The following is a 19,270-nucleotide window of genomic DNA, read 5'->3' as shown; positions in this document are numbered from 1 at the left end:
GTCCACCTCAGGGCCTTCAATGTCAATGTTTCCTTTAGGAAGGTTTACATCAACATCTGGACCCTCCACATTTGGACCTTTGAATCCAAATTTGGGTAGGTTAATCTTTGGCATATTAAATCCGCCTTTTGATCCCTCAATGTTGATATCTGGACCTTCTATGTCAACCTTAGGTGCTTTTATATCTCCTTCAATATTTGGCAATGACACATCCACATCACCTTTCAGTTTGGAACCTTTCAGATTGAAATCCATATTTGGCATGGAGATTTTGGGTCCTGAAATGTTTGGCATGTTGAATTTGGGCCCTTTGAATTTGCCATCAGGTCCTTCAATGTCCACCTCAGGGCATTCAATGTCAATGTTACCTTTAGGAAGGTTTATATCAACATCTGGACCCTCCACATTTGGACCTTTCGAGCCAAATTTGGGTAGGTTAATCTTTGGCATATTAAATCCACCTTTGGATCCCTTTATGTCGATATCTGGACCTTCTATGTCAACTTCAGGTACTTTTATATCACCTTTGAGTTTAGACCCTTTCAGATTGAAATCCATGTTTGGCATGGAGATTTTGGGTCCAGAAATTGTTGGTAGGTTGATTTTGGGTCCTTTGATTTTGCCATCAGGTCCTTCAATGTCCACCTCAGGGCCTTCAATGTCCATTTTTCCTTTAGGAAGTTTTACATCAATATCTGGACCCTCCACATTTGGACCTTTCGAGCCAAATTTGGGTAGGTTAATCTTTGGCATATTAAATCCACCTTTGGATCCCTTAATGTCGATGCCATGACCTTCTATTTCAACATTAGGTGCTTTTGTATCTCCTTCAATCTTTGGCAATGACACATCCACATCACCTTTCAGTTTGGAACCTTTCAGATTGAAATCCACATCTGGCATGGAGATGTTCGGTCCAGAAATGTTTGGCATTTTGAATTTGTGTCCTTTGATTTTTCCACTTGGACTCTCAATGTCAACATCTGGTCCCTCAATGTCCAACTCTGGTGCTTTGATGTCAATATCAGCTTTAGGGAGGTTTACATCAACATCTGGACCCTCCAACTTTGGACCACCCAACCCAAATGATGGCATTCTGATTTTGGGCATTTTGAATGATCCTTTTGTGCCTTCAATGTCAACATCAGGTCCTTCAATATCCATCTTTGGACCTTTTATTTCACCTTCGACCCTTGGAAGTGACACATCTGCATCACCTTTGAGACTGGGCCCTTTCAGATTTAAATCCATACTTGGCAAGGAGATGTCCGGTCCAGAAAATTTTGGCAAGCTGAATTTTGGTCCTTTGAATTTGCCATCAGGTCCTTCAATGTCCACCTCAGGGCCTTCAATGTCAATTTTTCCTTTAGGAAGTTTTACATCAACATCTGGACCCTCCACATTTGGACCTTTCAAGCCAAATTTGGGTAGGTTAATCTTTGGCATATTAAATCCACCTTTGGATCCCTTAATGTCGATATCTGGACCTTCTATGTCAACTTCAGGTGCTTTTATATCACCTTTGAGTTTGGGCCCTTTCAGATTTAAATCCATACTTGGCATGGAGATTTTGGGTCCAGAAATTGTTGGTAGGTTGATTTGGGGTCCTTTGAATTTGCCATCAGGTCCTTCATTGTCCATGTTAGGGCCTTCAATGTCAATGTTTCCTTTAGGAAGGTTTACATCAACATCTGGACCCTCCACTTTTGGACCTTTAATTCCAAATGTTGGTAATTTCATCTTTGGCAATTCAAATCCACCATTGGGACCTTTAATATCAACATGTGGACCTTTTATGTCAACTTCAGGTGCTTTTACATCTCCTCGAATCTTTGGCACTGACACATCATCATCACCTTTGAGTTTGGGCCCTTTCAGATCTAAATCCATACTTGGCACGGAGATATTGGGTACGGAAATGTTTGGCATGTTGAATTTGGGTCCTTTGAATTTCCCATCAGATCCTTCAATGTTCATCTTTGGACCTGTTATGTCACCCTCGACCTTTGGAACTGACACACCAACATCACCTTTGATTTTTGGCCCTTTCAGATTGACATCCATATCTGGCATGGAGATTTCGGGTCCAGAGACTTTTGGGAGACTGAATTTTGGTCGTTTGAATTTGCCATCAGGTCCTTTGATGTCCACCTCAGGGCCTTCAATATCCACCTTTGGACCTTTTATTTCACCCTCGACCTTTGGAACCAACACATCCACATCACCTTTGAGTTTGGGCCCTTTCAGATTGACTTCCATACTGGGCATGGAGATTTTGGGTTCAGAAACTCTTGGCATGTTCAATTTTGGTCCTTTTAATTTGGCATTGGGCCCTTCAAAGTCTACATTGGGGCCTTCAATGTCCACCTTTGGACCTTTTATATTCACCTTTGAACCTGTTATGTCACCCTCGACCTTTGGAACTGACACATCAACATCACCTTTGATTTTGGGCCCTTTCAGATCGACATTTTTATCTGGCCTGGAGATCTCGTGTCCAGAGACTTTGGGGAGGCTGAATTTGGGTCGTTTGAATTTGCCATCAGTTCCTTTGATGTCCACATCAGGGCCTTCAATAGCCACCTTTGGACCTTTTATTTCACCCTCGACCTTTGTAAGTGACACATCCACATCACCTTTGAGTTCTGGCCCTTTCAGATTGACGTCCATACTTGGCAAGGAGATTTTGGGTTCGGAAATTGATGGCATGCTTAATTGTGGTCCTTTGTTTCCATTTTTCTTATGTAGTGACACATCCACATCATAAATGTTTCCAGGAACTTTCATACTGCCTTCATTATTTTCAATTGAAATTTCCATTTCACCCTCCATTTTCTGTCCTTGCGATTTTGGTCTTTTGAACTTTGCAGCTGGGAACTCTGCACCAATTACTGGACCTTTCAGATCAAGTTCAGCAATTTTTATATTGCTTTCATTTTTAGGAAGGTTAACATCCACGTCTGCACCTACAAGCTTTAGAGAAGGTGATGCTACTCGCAGTTTTGACATTTCAGCCCCCCCGTTTGTCCGACCTTTGACATCAATTTCTGCTTCAGTTCTCTCTTGTGCTTTTGTTTGAATCTTCGTTGCATTACTTGAGACTGCAGTGTCTATTCCAGATGCTTGGATTCCTTGCTTTGTGCCTAGCAGGTTGATATTAACCTCACCCCTTGACCTTGAACCAGTAAGGTTGCTATCCACACCACCAACTGAAATCTTGCCTGGGGTAGAGGAATACCCTGAGGTAACATTGCCCACTGTTATAACTGTTCCTCCTTTTCTACCACCTCTCAAATCAGTGTCCATTCCTGTTGAACCCCCACCAAGTGTAACATTCTGATTTTCAGTGTCTGATGCCTTTGCCCTCGGATGGGTGATGGTAATTTCAGACACTTTAACTTTTGTCCTCTCACCTAAACCTTTGTCTTTATCTTCCCCTGGTGTAATCTGCAAGCTTTTTCCTGGCAGAACCACACTAACTGGTCCTCCGTTCTCATCAACTGAGGAAAACCCTTCATCTCCCCTCACCCCCAACTGGCTACTACCAGTGTCTGAGCTGCCACCTAGTGTCATGCTTGTATCTGACAAACGAATTATTCCTTCACCTTTCTCTCCATTCCCTCTTGAGATCTCAAAACCTCCTTGGCCTTTACCCTCTGTGACTCCAAAGCTAGACCCTTTAAATCTTAGTCCCGCACCCTTTTCTCTTTCTTCTTCTCTTGTTATTGTTGTGGTTTTAACTCCCCCACTGGTGAAACGTGTCTCTACAGAGCTAACTGATTTCCCAGGGTGAGAGACGTCACTTGACTCAAAAACTCCCCCTTCTGCTTCCACTTTACCTGAATGACTGCCATGTGAGATTCTGATATGAGGAGAGACATCACCAGATTCAAGCCTTAGCCCCTTAAACTCTGGGCTTGAAAGTTCAAGTTGCTCACTTATGCCACTTGGCATATCCACAGTGTAGGTGGTGATGCGACGGGTGATGGTGGTAACTGTGCTGCCATCACTGCTTGTGCTGCTGTGACGCTCTGTGCGAACATCCACACCCTCTGCGAGATCTTCAGACTTCAGCCTTGGTTTAATCTTTTTTGTGTAAATTCTCTTGTAGTCCTCATCATCTGCACCCTGAAGATAGCGGAAACATAAGAAAAACATCATGGAAATATTAGTATACCCTATATTCTTTTCCAAAACCTACCCCAAAACAAATGAGTGATTATAAAAGTAAAGAAAATGTTAACTTACCAGAATGATATCTGGACTTGAACCCCCAAAGCGAGTCTTCCCTTCCCATGTCAGTGTGCCCATTGGTGAACGACATGGTGTGCTCAAGGGTGAGCAGCAGGGTGATTTGTCTCCTTTGTTTTGTAGTTTCAGTCCAACCTTGTGACGATTCAATGTCTTCAGTAGCTCAGCTGTTTCTTCTGAACTCATGTTGTCAAAGTAGACAGTAGCGCCCACAATCTGGTCACCTATAAATTAAGATACAGTAGCAGAAAGTATTTTATACTCAAATACCATAGATAAGTGAGAATGTGCATGTGAATATTCCAACTTCATACTTAATGATTTGAGGAAAAATAAATACCTTCATATACTTTTCCAGACCTTGCTGCAGGTGACTCTCCTTTCACTTCTTTAACAAAAAGCTCTCCATCAGTTGTCTGTTCAATTGTCAAACCTGTTTTGTCTGGACCCTCCCAATCTGGAAAGAGCACCTCCCTGGTTTCCTCTTCTTCAGCCATCTGTTAACATAATCATTGGAATCATGGGTTAAGAGAAACACCGAGCTTCTGGGTTTTATACATGGATTATCCATGTTTCTATATAGGATGAAATAAAGTACATGGATTTTTTTGTGAATTTAATTTACAGCATACCTTTTTTTTTCTTTATTTTCCTTTATTTAAGCTCAAGTGCGATGGAACCTCAATAATGGTTTTCCTGCTCAAAGAAGAGATAACAACATTTAGGGCAATATCATGACAAACAATGCATCAGTTTATATTCTAAAATTACTTTTTTATTCAAACCAATTGTAATAATTTCAAGCTACAGAAAAAAATGATATTTGTATATTTGACATTTCCTAACCTAACTTAAGTTTGAAAGTCTTGTTTAAGGTCTCTATGGTGAACACTAGATGGTGTAAAAACTCTTTCAGAAAACATGATCCCAATCCCCCGGCCACTCCTCAAAACACCGATCATCAGATCCCTCCTTAGTGTTGTATGTTTTGGAAATTTGATTGGAGGCAAACCCCACCCTGCCTTTAGTAAAACAGTCAAATTCTGCCTCTTTATCCCCCTTCACGTCTCCAAAGTTAGTGTCAGAAAAAAACAGTGATCGTTAAAGCTGAGCATCTTTGCTTTATAAAAACACACAGAGAGGTGTAGAGATTCACACACTTGCCCTCTCTCTTTAATACAGATACTCAATAAAACAAGAAGGAAGAACGTGCAGTGACTATTTAAATTATAATTTCTGGCTCTTTGTATACCTGTCTTCTACTCAAAACAGCACTGATTTTTGTTTCAATTTATTTCCTTAAAACAGGGGATTCAGTTTGCTATAATTGCATCAAATGCAGCAGTTGACTTGTTTATTCCAAAACCAATGAGTTTTTTATCATAATGAAAATGCTTTTTGCTGAATGTTACAGCAGCATGAAACACAAAGTTATATTACTACAGTTATTTTGAAAGGATATCATTCAACTTAGGTATAGTACTCACTACATCAAACTGAGTGGCACACTAATGCAACATTTTGTTTTGTTTTGTCTTGTTTTTGTTTAGTTGCCTGGCACCAGCCAATAAAAATGGAGAAGACTACCCACTTGATTGCACAAAGGAAACAGTATTTGAACAGTGTAAACTGGCTGTTGGTGTTTTTTGTAGAATAAACTTGTAACCAGCAACAAATTTTTTTTAGAGCACTGTAAAGTAATACTTCTGGATGGTTGGCAGGGAAGTCAAATATATCAAGTAAGCAGCTAATTAAGTCAGGACTTGAGTGCTTTTAGGAAAACTGTATATGTGGAAAAAATCGCACACTTTCTATGTGTTTCATAGAAAGTAATTCTATGGGGGTATGTCTATGATTACAATGAGCTGAGTAACAATCACAAGTTTGGTTTTCCTTTCTACTTCATATCACTTTAGATAACAACATTGCATTAGGATGCCACAAACATCTTCCTCAATCACTTTGGCCTCTGCACTGTTCTTCAAATTAAAAAAATACAGTTTCACAGTAGTGACGGAAATACAATAAATCTGGTGTGAAGCCCTGTGTGTATTTGAGAAAGTCATCTGTTTTCTCTTGGCAAATTCATATTGCAACCATTAACAAAGCTTCCTTAAATTTAGTTTATGGCTGTATGACAAATCATTGATAAGCAGTTTGGAATGCCAAGATTTATACTCTAGTCTCTCTAGTTTGCTGGACCCTGTCTCCAGGCATACATCATGTGATGCACCAATTAACACAAGTCAATATTAGACTGGTCCTGCATTACAGGGAATAATTGATAATATATGCAATGCTTTAAGGTTATATTATGCATCTCTCTTTCCAAAATAGCTTTTTGCATACGCTTGTTAGTGACCAGGGCAGCTGATATTGATAGCACAGAAAATAGGGAGGGGGCTTATTCCAAAGGTGACACATACCACCAGCAGGCATCTAAAACCTAATCTGACTTTTCTCTATTTCTTCCACCTTCCTCCCCTTTGTCAATTTCAGTGTGACTTTAAAGGATTGCAACATGAATCTTTCAAGACCTTAAGCATCACAACACCCTTGTAATGTTATATGCATCAAACACAACTAAAAGTGTGAGTGTGGAAAGGACAAACAGGGCTGTTTGGAGAGCCAAAGACAATTTTACCCAATTAACCCATGGAGATCAGATTCTACTTAGGTCAACTGACACTGCTCGCTATAGCATCTCAACTGTACCTTTCTGCAGCCCAAAGGGATTTGGACTGAACCAAAGGAATTTTTGTTTATCCCCATGGGTCACTATGTGGCTTAATTTGCACATCCACCTATCTTTTTCATTCAGTCTGTACATGCAGACATAAATAGCAGGCAAACTTTCACATGATCCAAGTTCCCTGATTTCCCAGGGCTGGTGTAAAGCTATGCAACATTTGATAAAGGGGGGGGGGGGTTGTGAAATGGCTCTGTGGAATGTGAGACTACAAGTTGACTGTAAAAAGTGGAAATATGGGGCTACTGACATTGTGCATGGAAATCCTGAATATTTTAGACTTCACCCTTTCTTTACTTTTTAGAAAATTAAGTCGCAAATACAAGAAGCTCCTTCTGTTGGAACTTAGCAAAAGCATTATCTATTTAGAAAATAACTAAGGCACATTTAATATAACAGACCATAAGAAATGGTGCTGTTGTTGTTGCTATATGAATAAGTCCCTGTTCTTGAGATCACAAGACAGGCTGACAGTCTGCGACCTGAAGCAATGAGGCAACATGATAGTAAACCAGTCCTCCATTCTTTACCTGACATACTTCAGAGAGATGTCACTTCTTCTTGACATTGATGTGACATCATCAGAACCCTATCAGAAGAACAAACTGAATGAGTTTTCTAAAAAAAAATTCATTAAAGGGAGCCATGGAGGCATGGGTCACAAGCTTGTTTATCTTTCATGTTTTATTATGGCCTGGTATGTGTGCTGAGCAAGGGAAGGCGTGGGGACAGCCAGCCCAGACAAAAGCTTCTGTTAACTCGTGTACCACCACAAAGCATTTCTGGTTACGCCTCTCTCATGGCCTGTCATCTGCCTGCATACGGTTTGGGTTTGGTGCCGTCCCCTTTTCTTACTATCCCTTGACTCCTAGGAAAGAAAGGGTCCACAGCTGCTGACTAAAAACTGTGAAAACAGAGTGAGCTTGGAAGGATTTTTGACAGGGTTGCTCCATAAGAAGGAGAAAGGGGGTGCAAGCAGAACAGGTGGTGTGTATGTGTGTGTGTGTGTGTGTGTGTGGGGGGGGGGGGATACAAAGAGGACACACTAGGAGCAGAAGCAGCCAAGTGTCAGATTTCCATTAGGCAGGCCTTTCACAGCTGAATGGCGGAGGCATGACCTTCCAGGTTCAAAGGAGGCTTTGCAACAAACATTCCAAAATTCTGTCCACAGAAAAGGACATTGTTTAAGGTGAGACTGACGAGATGGTGTTGGAGAGGAGGGGTGGATAATTTGAGATCACTTTTCCCAGGTGCATGTGGTGCAATTTCTTGCAGTATATCTAAAAACTTACCTTGGATTGCTCAAGCGAAGCCAGCGGCTTCAGTCTGATGCTGTGGTTCTTTATTTCTCTGACTTCTGTTGACACAAAAGCAAAAACAAAATAGGGATTTAGTTATATATATTTAATTTCTTAAATGGCAATAACAATAAATACCATCCTCAATTCTCCATGTTGCTCACTTGTGCAATAACTGATCATGTTTTAGCTGCAGGCTAGACAGATAACAGAATTCCTCACATACAAGCCAGATGTTTATCCTAACATGACACACAGGCACACACTGTGGCTTTACTTATGGGATTTTAGTGCACATTCACAACCCTAACCCTCGAGTCAGAAGCTTCAGAGTCCTTAATAAATAATTAACTAACAGATAGTAGCAGCATTGACCCAACAAGTAATTATGCAAAATACTCCCTTTCAAGTAAATAAATCCAGCCACTGCTGTAGCATGGCATTTACTTCTGACCATGATAAGACGGATACTCTTTCTATATTTCAAGTACCCAATTCAGTTTGATGGAATTAGAAATGGTGTGAAAAAAGCTAAATTTAGGACATTTGAAGAGAAAATGTAGTATAGAGAATGCATTTGAATCCCTCTGTTCTTGTTTTACTTACAAAGTGAGGATTGTGAGGCAAGACTGCTCTGCCAGGGTGTAAAATATAAAACCACTGCAGCATAACACCTTAGAGTGAGCAGCCTCAGAAGCCAGTTTAGCAATGAAATCGCTGATGTAACTGTATACATTATTTGTGACTTTCTGCATTACAATTTACCTTTACCCGTTGGGACTAGCCCAATATCTTTCAAGGCTTACAAGGATTATTGCTTCAACCCACAGGCATATTGGGAAACAAAGGCTTCTCTTTGTCAGTCCCAGTACAAACAGAACCAGACTTGATCTGTGTACAGACAAGCATCTGCCGGTGGGAACATGTCCCTCAGAAAAAATTCTTCTGAGACAGCCTGTCAAACCCCATCATTAACTCCCCCCTCCTCAATTGGCCCTGTTCATTACCTTGTTGAAAACTACACCCAATAACTGTGTTTGTGAGACTCTAAAAAGACAGAGAGAAAGTAAATACACATGCGTCATAAGTCCAGCAACTCTGGTGCAGAGCTTGAAATGTTTGGCTGAAGAGAACAGTTTTTGATTGCGTTCTTTTGAACCGGTCTTGCACAGAAATAGACGGGACATAGTTGAGATAAATGCCAGCCAGTACATGGTTGTCGCTTTGTTTGTGTAGGGAGACTTACACCACAGCAGCTGTGTACACAATACTCTTGTTACAGAGACGTACTAATCAGACTACCACGTCGGAAGTTTATCAGGTGAAGAGCCGAATGAAGGACGGAGGTATATTTTTCAGCGGTGTAGATCTAAAGGTAACGCCAGAAGGGATTCGCCTTGATCACTGGTGTGTAAAATGAGAATTAGCGAACTGGTAGGCTTGTGGGTTTTCTTGAGAGCGTGATTTGTTGATGAATGTAATGTTATGCAACATCCAAATATATGATGGTAAAACAGAAAGAGTCCCATGCAAGTAGAAGTCTATAAAATGTCCTTATCTGAGTTCACAAACTCAGAAGATAAGACTCAGGTTGCACCACCTTTGTTCTCAATACCTCTGTGAGACTGCTCCCATAAACACACACAGACATGCACGCTAGGGTCAAGTGCGGTTGCCAACAGTGCAGAAAGAAAATAAAAACACACACTGTGTTAAAGAGTCAGAATACCACGCCACAGTCCACGAGGCGGATCACAACTCTTTGCCCCTGAGCTTGTCTCGCAAAGGGAGCAGCTCAGTGCACGGCCCCACCCAGGCCTCCAGTCTCACACATTCCTTGATAGAGCCGTCAGGCCAGCTGGAAGGGAGCCCAGCCTCTCCCCGCAGTGACTAACTCCAAAGAAATGTCCTCTTTCTCTCTGACTCTGGCTCCAATCTGTGCTGCCCACCCTGCCTGAGTACCTACCCCCTCCGAGAGTTGGTCCACTACACCCCCAGAACTCCAGGTTCTGCTCAAATAAACAAGAGCACCACGCTCAGTCAAAAATGCCTGTTGAATGACACCCTGTTAGACCCTCCCAAAATGAAAGTTGAGAAGCAACTCAGGATCCCATTTCACCCTTGTTGTCATCATCCTCTTTTGTTGGCTCCACCCATTTTCCAGGTGGATCCAACAATCATAAATCGACCTCTCACTGCTATCATTCGCCTCCTCACCTCAGGTGTCTCCTCTGCCTTAAAGGAACATACCAAGACAGATACAAATTTTATAGTCTATCTGTAACTAGGTCAAAGCATACTGGAAATTGATCAGAGAGGCTCTAGTCAATCGACCGAGCTGATTGCCAAATCTAATCAGGTTTAGTGAGCAGGAAACAGAGAGCAGTGTGTCATTGATTAAAGCTCAGTCCTAAGTGAATCAGGCTCAGCAGTGCTGGTGAGTGATACGATTTGATTATGAACAAATAAAAAGGCCTCAGTGCAAAGAAGAGCAGTGACCAAATCAGCCATGTTGTCAAAACAGAATGAACTCCCTGTTCCTTTATCTACATTGTAGCAAGTACAACAAATACAGGAGGAGACATAGCAGGCCCCAGTGGAGGTTCACTCTCCCCTCAAAAATGCAGATAGGACATGCATGTGTGACGCATATGAAAGGAATGCACGTCAAAATAAATGGTTCTTTTCTGTACTCCATAGTCCACATAGCCATAAACCACACCACAAGTTCTGCATAAGACCAGAGCCTGCCCACTGACGCCAACTTGGCCTGTTGCTGATTAAACCATTGTGACTTTGGCAGGAGTTTTGCACAAAATGGAAAAACAGAGGAAAACTCTATTCAAGATCACAAACAAGACTAGGGCTTGCGTAAAAAGAACACTCAAACTATGACTTTATTAATATCATAAATAAGCTTCATGATTACATAAGGACAGTACAGAAAAGTTCTAGGCTGTAAAGGACGTAAGTACACGATAACTCACAGCTCCTATCATTACTCATTGTTCTCTACTACACTCAAAAAGGGAGGATCTCACTTTGAATTTCCTCTCTTGAAGTTTCTTCAATTTTTTCCTTATGTGCTAAGGTATAAAGGGGTATTTTTCCATGTCTTTTCAAGCTGCATCATAAACTGAACTGACGGAAAATACAAAGAAAACAGTCAGATCTCTTTTGCAAAAATAAAACCAAATTTAATTTTTTTCAATCGGTGGAGTCCTAAATGAGAAGTGATCATGGGGCGGTGCCTACAGGCAGTTTCAGTGCCAAGAACACTGAGCAACTGACAGAGTACAAAAACAAATAGGTGATGAGATTCAGAATAATTTATTAAGGATGCAAATTTCAAACTGGCATGACTAGTTACAGCACAGAGAAAGGGAAAAGGGAGAGGCAGGTTTACACAGATGAATGTCACATGAGAATAACAAACATCAATAGCAACCTTTTATGTGCCATACCACTCAACCGCCAAGTAGTTTATTTGTTCATGTAGTCTGTTTTTTGTTTTAGTTGTGCATAAGTGCTATTTTATTAAGAACAAGTGCATGCCCATTCATGGCACAGTATGAAACAAGGTGAGAAGGAGGGCGCAATGGCAGCCCAGGCAGCTGAATTCATATATATCTATTTCCTTTGCTGTAGAATTTGAAGCATAAGCACAGTGTTATATATTCATACTTAGCATTTAGACCCCAACACATTAGTGCAGAGTTTTTTTAGATCAAGAGAGAGTGTAGGGTTTTTCCAACTGCCATCCTTGTGTATGTTATGCCAAATAAAGGAAACCTAAACAAAGCTAAATGTATTTCTAAATTTACATTCCAAGCCCCTGCTGCCCTGACATTTTGGCCGCCTCATTCCAAATAGAGTTTTGTAACAGATGCTGCGTGTCAGTCCTTCACGAGGCAACATAACTGCATTTATACAAGGTTGGGGGTGTAGGTCAGATAGTAAATTGGGGACAGGTAGGCTGTGCTTTAGAGCAACCATTATGTAAGGTATTTTCTAGGCTTCTAAACAGCAGATGTTTGGCAGTGGTGAAAGTTATTGGCTTATCAGAAAAATGATTCACACCCTTTTTAAGTTCCCTACTTGCAAAAGTCCCACCAGACTCAAAGCTGCATAAACAAGTCTGGATTGCATGCATGTGCATGGGTGTGGCTTACAGTGGTATTATGTGCACTTGTAATGATTAAATCATCATAATTCTCAAATCACCATTTCTCAACAAGGCGAGTATTGCTGATGATAGGTACTTCCCAGTGCACACTGAGGACATGCTGAAACATTCCAAAACAGCGCTGGATGGATGAGAAGGGAGTGGCTGCTGGGTGGATAGCTTAGATAGACTTTCCAAAGTCGCACTTTAGTTAGATGTTTGATTGCAGCTGGAGGAACAGTGGACTTCCCTCACAGCGCTAGTTGTCTATCAAGAGGCCAGCATTGCCTCAAATTAAATGCCAAGTGTGAAAATAAACCACAGTCTACCCCCTCCTTTTTTTTTTTTTTTTAGCTAACTCACTACATCCACCTCCCTATTTTTTGCCCCCCCCCCCATGCTGTCTCTCCTTCGCACCACCCACATAAAAAAAAAAAAACACGAGGAAATGGCAGAGGAAGTGTGCTAGAGACCAGTTTCTTTCCGTTTCGCACCACTCCTCTTGTCTGTGCTGCTCGACAAGGTGAGAATATATGGTGGTTATCTCAGGGCTCTGTGATAAATATCTTAACACATTCAAGCAAAGACTCTAAACAGCCAAAAGCCACGTCCTTTTCTTTAGGCTAGGGAAGATGTTGTTTGTCACATTGGTGTTAAAAGCAACAAAATGAGCATGAGTGACAGTTTGAGCTCAGCCGACGTCTGCTGTCATGACTGAACAAGATTTGATCAATGGAACTCCTTCAAATATGTGCAGTGTGGTTTTTGGAATACCAGTAGTCCTACATAACTTAGTGTTACGGCATAATGTAGCTCTCTGTACAGGGGCATTGGTTGACAGTGCAGGAATTTAGGCAAACAGAATCCGCCCCTGGCAAAAATGAGGGCACATTGACTAATAAACGTTTTAGCTGCAGGCAATCAGGAACCAGTTATGAAAGTTTTGGTGCTCTAAATCATGACCCTTATTTATTACATTTTATACTTTTATACTTTTGCTTGTGGCAGCGTGAAACACAGTGTCTGGGAATTACATCCAAAAGCAAAACATAATTAACTCAAATGTTTAGAATGCTAAATGACAACCTCCAACCCAAACACCTTTTAGCAGTGTGTCACCATGTGGCACAATAAATCACCTTGACAAGAGCAATTTGAACAACGGCAGTCATTAACAGCTGCTGGGCGTTCTGTACAACTTATGTAAAAAGGCTATGGAGAGGAAGCGAAAAAGCAGCTCTTCAAGCCACTGCTGAAATGATTTTTGGGTGTGGCAGGAGGGTGCTGCTAAGGACAGGCAACGACACAGAGAAGTATGACTCAACAAAGGATTATGCCTGGTTCACATTTTCCGTAGCATTTTGCTCATCTTGATCACGAAAACAAACAGGACTATATGTATGCTATACATTTGTATCACACCTGGAAAGATGCAGCTAAAGCTTGAAACGTGTTTGTGCGCCATGCAGACGAAAAGCTCGGCTTTGTAGGCAAATAAAATGTGTTTCTGTCTTTCTCCAAATGTGCGAAGTCTAAGCTCCCCCCTCTAAGCCCCAAACCTGGTTTCAATTAGCTTGTCTTTCCAAACCACTACATTCCATTACTCCCCTCCTCGCCCCTGCCCCGCCCATCCCCCTTTACTTACTCACTCCCTGACTTTCTTTCCCCGTCTTCCTCCCCTCTTTCTCCCCTCCCTCTCACCTCCCCTGCACACTCTGGCCTTCAGCCCAGGTTGATAGACCCAAGGTAAAAGAAAGACAAGAAGTCTATCTCTGTTCAAGAATTGAAGAAATCATGAAACGTAAACATGCCTTCTGCAGAAGCAGATGTGATAGTTTTCAACTTTACCTAACCAAACTTTGGCTGGAGAGCAAAACATGTGATTCAAAACTCATTCATATCTTATCCAAACACCTTCAGAGGAGTTCACAGCATTCCAAAACAGCAAACTACACAGCATATAGCAAAGATTTCCACTGCCTGATGTGCCACATGATTATTCATAACACTTTAAAACAGTAAATGTATATAGAAAAAGTTCTGGTGAGTACTTGGCATGTCTCAAGAGCCCTTAATATAACATGAAAGACCATTATATGTGTTTGTAATGACCCACTGCGACGCCATCTACAACATGTATGGCTTTTTTCCTTTTCTTTTTTGGCTGTGAAGGGTGTGCCTGTGTGAGGAGACAACGAAGCAAGAAGGGAGGGAGAAAAAAGGAGGGGGTGGAGGGAGGTGAAAGAGAAGAATCCACACCCAAGCAAGTCGCTGCGGCCTCTCAGAGGGAGAAGTAGCTACCTTTGCTTTTTAAAAGTCCAAGTCACAGCAAAGGGCGTTGGGCAGATAAGAGAAACACCTGGACGGTATAACACCAAGGCAAACAACATGACTCTTTAAAATCTCCACTGCTTCCTTTACTCATAAAGTGGGTACAATAATTCAGTGCTATGAAAAATCTGCCACACCAAAGTCTAGAGGTTATGTGTGTGGAAATGACATCCACGTTGCACAACAGTTCAATCACTACACAAAAAGGGTGTTACATGGTAGTTTTTAAAATCATATTAAGATAACACTTCCTTCAAACACATATCCATTATAGATAAAAACTTTTGAGTGCACTAAGAAGAAAAATGAAGTGCGCAACTCCAGTCAAGTCCGCTGCATTCATGCGGTGGCTGCAAGAACACACCCACTTCTCAGACACTGAGCTATTTTTGATCAACATTTATAAGCTTAGAATGCTATTTACACAAAATTACAGACACTATACGCCGACACATTAAAAGCATGTCAATAAGGAAACATGTTTTGTCCTCATAAAAAACTATCCAAGTTTCCTCTGTGTAATCTTTAGACTGTCCCTAGAGATAAACACAGGCAATAAAGTCCGATAAAGTCACTTTAATCTTACCGCTGAGACACACTCACCACAACAGCTCATTGAAATATCACAGAAATGGCATGCAGATAACTTTACCACTTTTGCAAGGAAGGTGTATAAACTCTGGTAAAGTGATTGTAACTGTTAATCTTTGTTTCATAAATATAAGATTTGATGCCAGCAAAATTCACAAAACAGCATTTATTTAATTCAGAGAAGAGAAAATAGTGTGTATATTTACCTGTGCGCAGTCGGTGCGCCCAAGAAGCCTCACACCAGCTTGAGCATCCTTGAAAACGTGTCCACTCTCCTTCTCCTCAGCCCAAGAAAGAGCACTTCTTCCACTCACAACTTAGCTGTCTGTGAGGATTCTGTCACTGTTTTCCTATTTCTTGATCAACAAAGTTTCCAGGGCGTTTTCTGCCCCCTCTCTCCTCCCTCCCTCCTCTCCTCTGAGTTGATTTAAACTTTTTTTTCTGTGTGGCTGCTCCTCTGGGCTGAGCAGAGTGCTTCAACAGTGAACTGGGTAGGGCTCCTGGTTTGCAGAGGGAGGGAAATGTCGGGGAGGGGACCGGTGCGAGGGAGTGGTTCTCTGCAGCCATGGGACCACCCACTGCCTCTCATAGAGGACTCCAATGCATTGAAGCAGGAAAAGAAACTTAAAAACATGATGACATTTTAATTTGCATTAAAATAACTAGACTAGATAACAATGTGAACCTACATTTAACAGTGTAAATAAATGACTGACTACTGGTCCAGGATTTCAAAACTTCTTTCATCTGAGGTAGCTGTACTTAATGCTACAGTAAGCATCTCAAAGCTACAGGGGCATAATGAGTTAGCAATTTTCAATTATTTTTCAATCAATTTTGGCATTTAATTGAAACAAAGAGAATACGCACCCCACAAAATGAGTATCACATGATAGAAAATGGCATAAACATGTTATTACAGCACTGTACACAAAGCAACGCAGAGTTATCATTAACTAAATGACTCAGGACTGAGGCCTTTGCTTATTCACCTAGCCCAAAGTGTATATTTATAAGAGATTAGAGTCACTTTTTTTCTATTTTTATAAGGCCCACCATGAACTAAGTCTGTACTGCAATGGCTGCTTGTTTTGTTCAATATTCAATTGTATTTTGAACAGGCTGTAAGATTTACAGACCATGTTTCATATAGGGATTTATTTCCCAAAAAAATATTCAGACATATTTTTTCATGTGTTTCATAAACAAAACATAACTTTTTCTTTTTTTTTTAAGATGAAACTCTCATGGTGTAGGTACTGTTCATCTTCTGGTATGTTGTTATGAACTTCAAGAATACATTAGAGAGCCTTGTTGTACTGAATGATGTTCCAGTTTTCCTCCTGCTCTGCACATTTCCGTTGGCACAGAGGCACAGGCTTTGTCTGTACAAGCTCTAAAGCAGGGCCAGCCAAAGTAAACAGGGCCCTGCCTAACTCACCTCCAATATTCTTTTTACTATATTATACAGTCTATTGAAGAAATGTTGACTTATTATATACTGAAAGCCTGTTTTGAAAATATAATGATCTCAAAGAAGTGAACACAATAACACATGAGAGTTGATTTTGTGCATCTGTTTTTATGTGTTGGAGAAATAAAGAAGAAGGGACACGAGTTATTTTGGCAAGGACAATTTGGGCGGTGCCTCAGATAAATCCAGCCTGGGATTAAAGATGATATTGGCTAAGCAAATGACAACTGCTACAGGCTTATAGACAAAAATGTCTAGTAAAATATTAGTTGCAAAAAAGTTTTAGGATGAAATTTGGATGGATTATTGGCACCGCTCTTCATGTTACAGATGCATTCATTTGAACCAAGATTTAACTACTTCAACCATGTATTACTGTAAGCAATATTTTTCAAGGGTATGTCGGTTACATTTACCTGTTGTGTTTGTCTATTGATTTGAGTTAACTTTGTATACCTTTCATGCTTTTCTACTGGAAGTCCAATTCATCCATTCATTCGTTACTGATAGCTAGCCTGTTCTTAGTTGTTGCTGTTTTTTTTACCATGAACTCTCGCTGGTTCACTAGTAATCCATTACAGTTAGCTAAAATATGTTTGGCCATCTGTTTCAACATCAAATCCATTACTGTTATCCACCTGAAATGTATTAACCATAGACTGTAAAAAATATGGACGTAGTATCTGTGATGTCAGCCATCTGTTTCTGAACGCTGTTTTGAAGCCAATCGGCAGCAGCAGCCATATTGCTTCCGTCGAGCCAGTGTTACTTAAAGAGGCGGGCTTTGAGCCTCCTAACCAACAGCTGCAGTGTTCCTGCAGGAAGCTGAACCTCTCATTGGAAGACTAGTAATCTCAATATCTTCGAAATTGCCGAATTAGAAAAAAATTCACCCCCCTCACAGTGAGAGGACATCGAGAAATGAGCTATTAAGACTACACTCATCTTTTGTACCAGGCTGTAAATATGTTTATTAATGCTGCAAAGATCGTCTTTTTCCCATTCTATGTATGTGACTTCCGGTACTTCCGGAGCCAGCCTCAAGTGGATCCTCGATGAACTGCAGCTTTTAACACTTCCGCATTGACTCATATTTTTAGACCGGAGGTTGCCGCTTGGTATTAACCCTCCGGTTATGTTGCAGGTCAAATTGACCCTTTTTAAAAGTCTATTTTAGGCAATATATGCCTTCCAAACCAGCTAAATGCAGCATAAAAATCTAGTTAGCATGTGACAGAAGAGGTGTCTCATGTTAATTTATCGAGATTACCTCATAAAAAATAAAAAAATTCAAAATTTAAAATAGAATAAACCAAAATCAATGTCAATGTAAAACTATTGTATTTATGTTTAGGTACTTCCAATGTACATTAAAAAAGTTTAAACATGAATTTAAATGAAAAACGAGTGAGTTATCCTCATTGAACCATGATCTTTGAGAATTAGAACACCAATGGACTAAATATTGATTTAAATGGTTAGTAATGGACTTAAAAATTAGATTAAAAATGAATGTGTATGGGATTTTTTGGGTTCTGACACTTTTGGACAATTGAATATGTCTCGGGTCAAACTGACCCAGGAACATTATTGCTGTTCCAGAGAAACGAACATAACAACTTCATCTGTTCTTTTTTTTTTTTTTTTACTTCAAACCATTTAAACACTTTATTTATATACTTTGGCTCTATTTCTGACATTACTTGAACATCTTGTTCTCACAAGTTGCAATCTAAATGCTTATCCATGACTTTTGTATCAGTAGCTTAACTGCTAATGTGTTACTTTCAGTTATCTTTTTAATTGATTTGTCAATCATCTCCATTGATTAAATCTCTCTGCTGTTTTGCTCATTAGTTATCACATAGTGAAATACCATCCCTAACTGTATGTAAGAGGTGGAGAGGAGATTAGAAAATGCTTAGTTAGGCTACCAGTTGTGCTAAAGGCTAATTCATTGACTTACTTGATAGATTATCTTCAACAATTTGCCCCAGAGAATATCTTTGCATTGTAGATGTCAGGTGACTGAAGTTCTTTATTAGACAAAGAATAGACTTACATAGCTTGTGTCAGAGCACATTGCTTGGTCAGCGACAGGTAGGTGACCTAAACAAATTGGAATTCTTTGAAAAACTGGTCTTTTCATCAATAAGGCCAGCTTTTGTCTCCAGGGGTAAAAGCCAACAAAGTTCTGGACTGACTTCTTTACAGGGACATCACAAATAAATAAATGTATGTATGTAATAAATGAACGAAAACCCAATAAGCTAAAAAAAACAGGCTGTGTAGATACAGATTGGTGCTAAGTAGTGCTAATGTATAAAACAGCTGTGGGTTTTTTTTGATGAAAAAGCTGGAGAACAAATTTCTTGGAGGAAAGGAAGTTATTACAGAAATAGCTTGGCTTT

The 19,270-nt window shown here is 40.4% G+C and overlaps 1 protein-coding gene across 5 annotated transcripts in view; it reads right to left on the bottom strand.

The window, feature by feature from the left end:
• ahnak (AHNAK nucleoprotein) overlaps positions 1–15,858 on the bottom strand; it is a 31,428-nt gene extending 15,570 nt beyond the window's left edge. For 3 of the 5 annotated variants that reach the window (XM_034689758.1, XM_034689761.1, XM_034689760.1), the window contains exons 1-6: positions 15,592–15,858; positions 8,293–8,357; positions 4,884–4,947; positions 4,592–4,748; positions 4,249–4,475; positions 28–4,128 (exon numbers count right to left, since the gene is read on the bottom strand). In XM_034689758.1, the coding sequence (XP_034545649.1) occupies positions 28–4,128; positions 4,249–4,475; positions 4,592–4,748 (4,485 nt within the window). In that variant the 5' untranslated portion in view covers positions 4,884–4,947; positions 8,293–8,357; positions 15,592–15,858. Of the gene's footprint in view, positions 4,129–4,248; positions 4,476–4,591; positions 4,749–4,883; positions 4,948–8,292; positions 8,358–15,591 lie in introns of all 5 variants that reach the window. The other 2 variants (XM_034689759.1, XM_034689762.1) reach the window with 2 other exon arrangements.
• Between the last annotated feature and the right edge of the window lie 3,412 nt (positions 15,859–19,270).

The sequence above is a fragment of the Notolabrus celidotus genome, chromosome 8 (genome assembly GCF_009762535.1).
Source record: "Notolabrus celidotus isolate fNotCel1 chromosome 8, fNotCel1.pri, whole genome shotgun sequence".
NCBI lineage: Eukaryota > Metazoa > Chordata > Actinopteri > Labriformes > Labridae > Notolabrus > Notolabrus celidotus.
The sequence above is the reverse complement of the archived record's forward strand: the minus strand, read 5'-3'. Positions and strand labels throughout refer to the sequence as shown.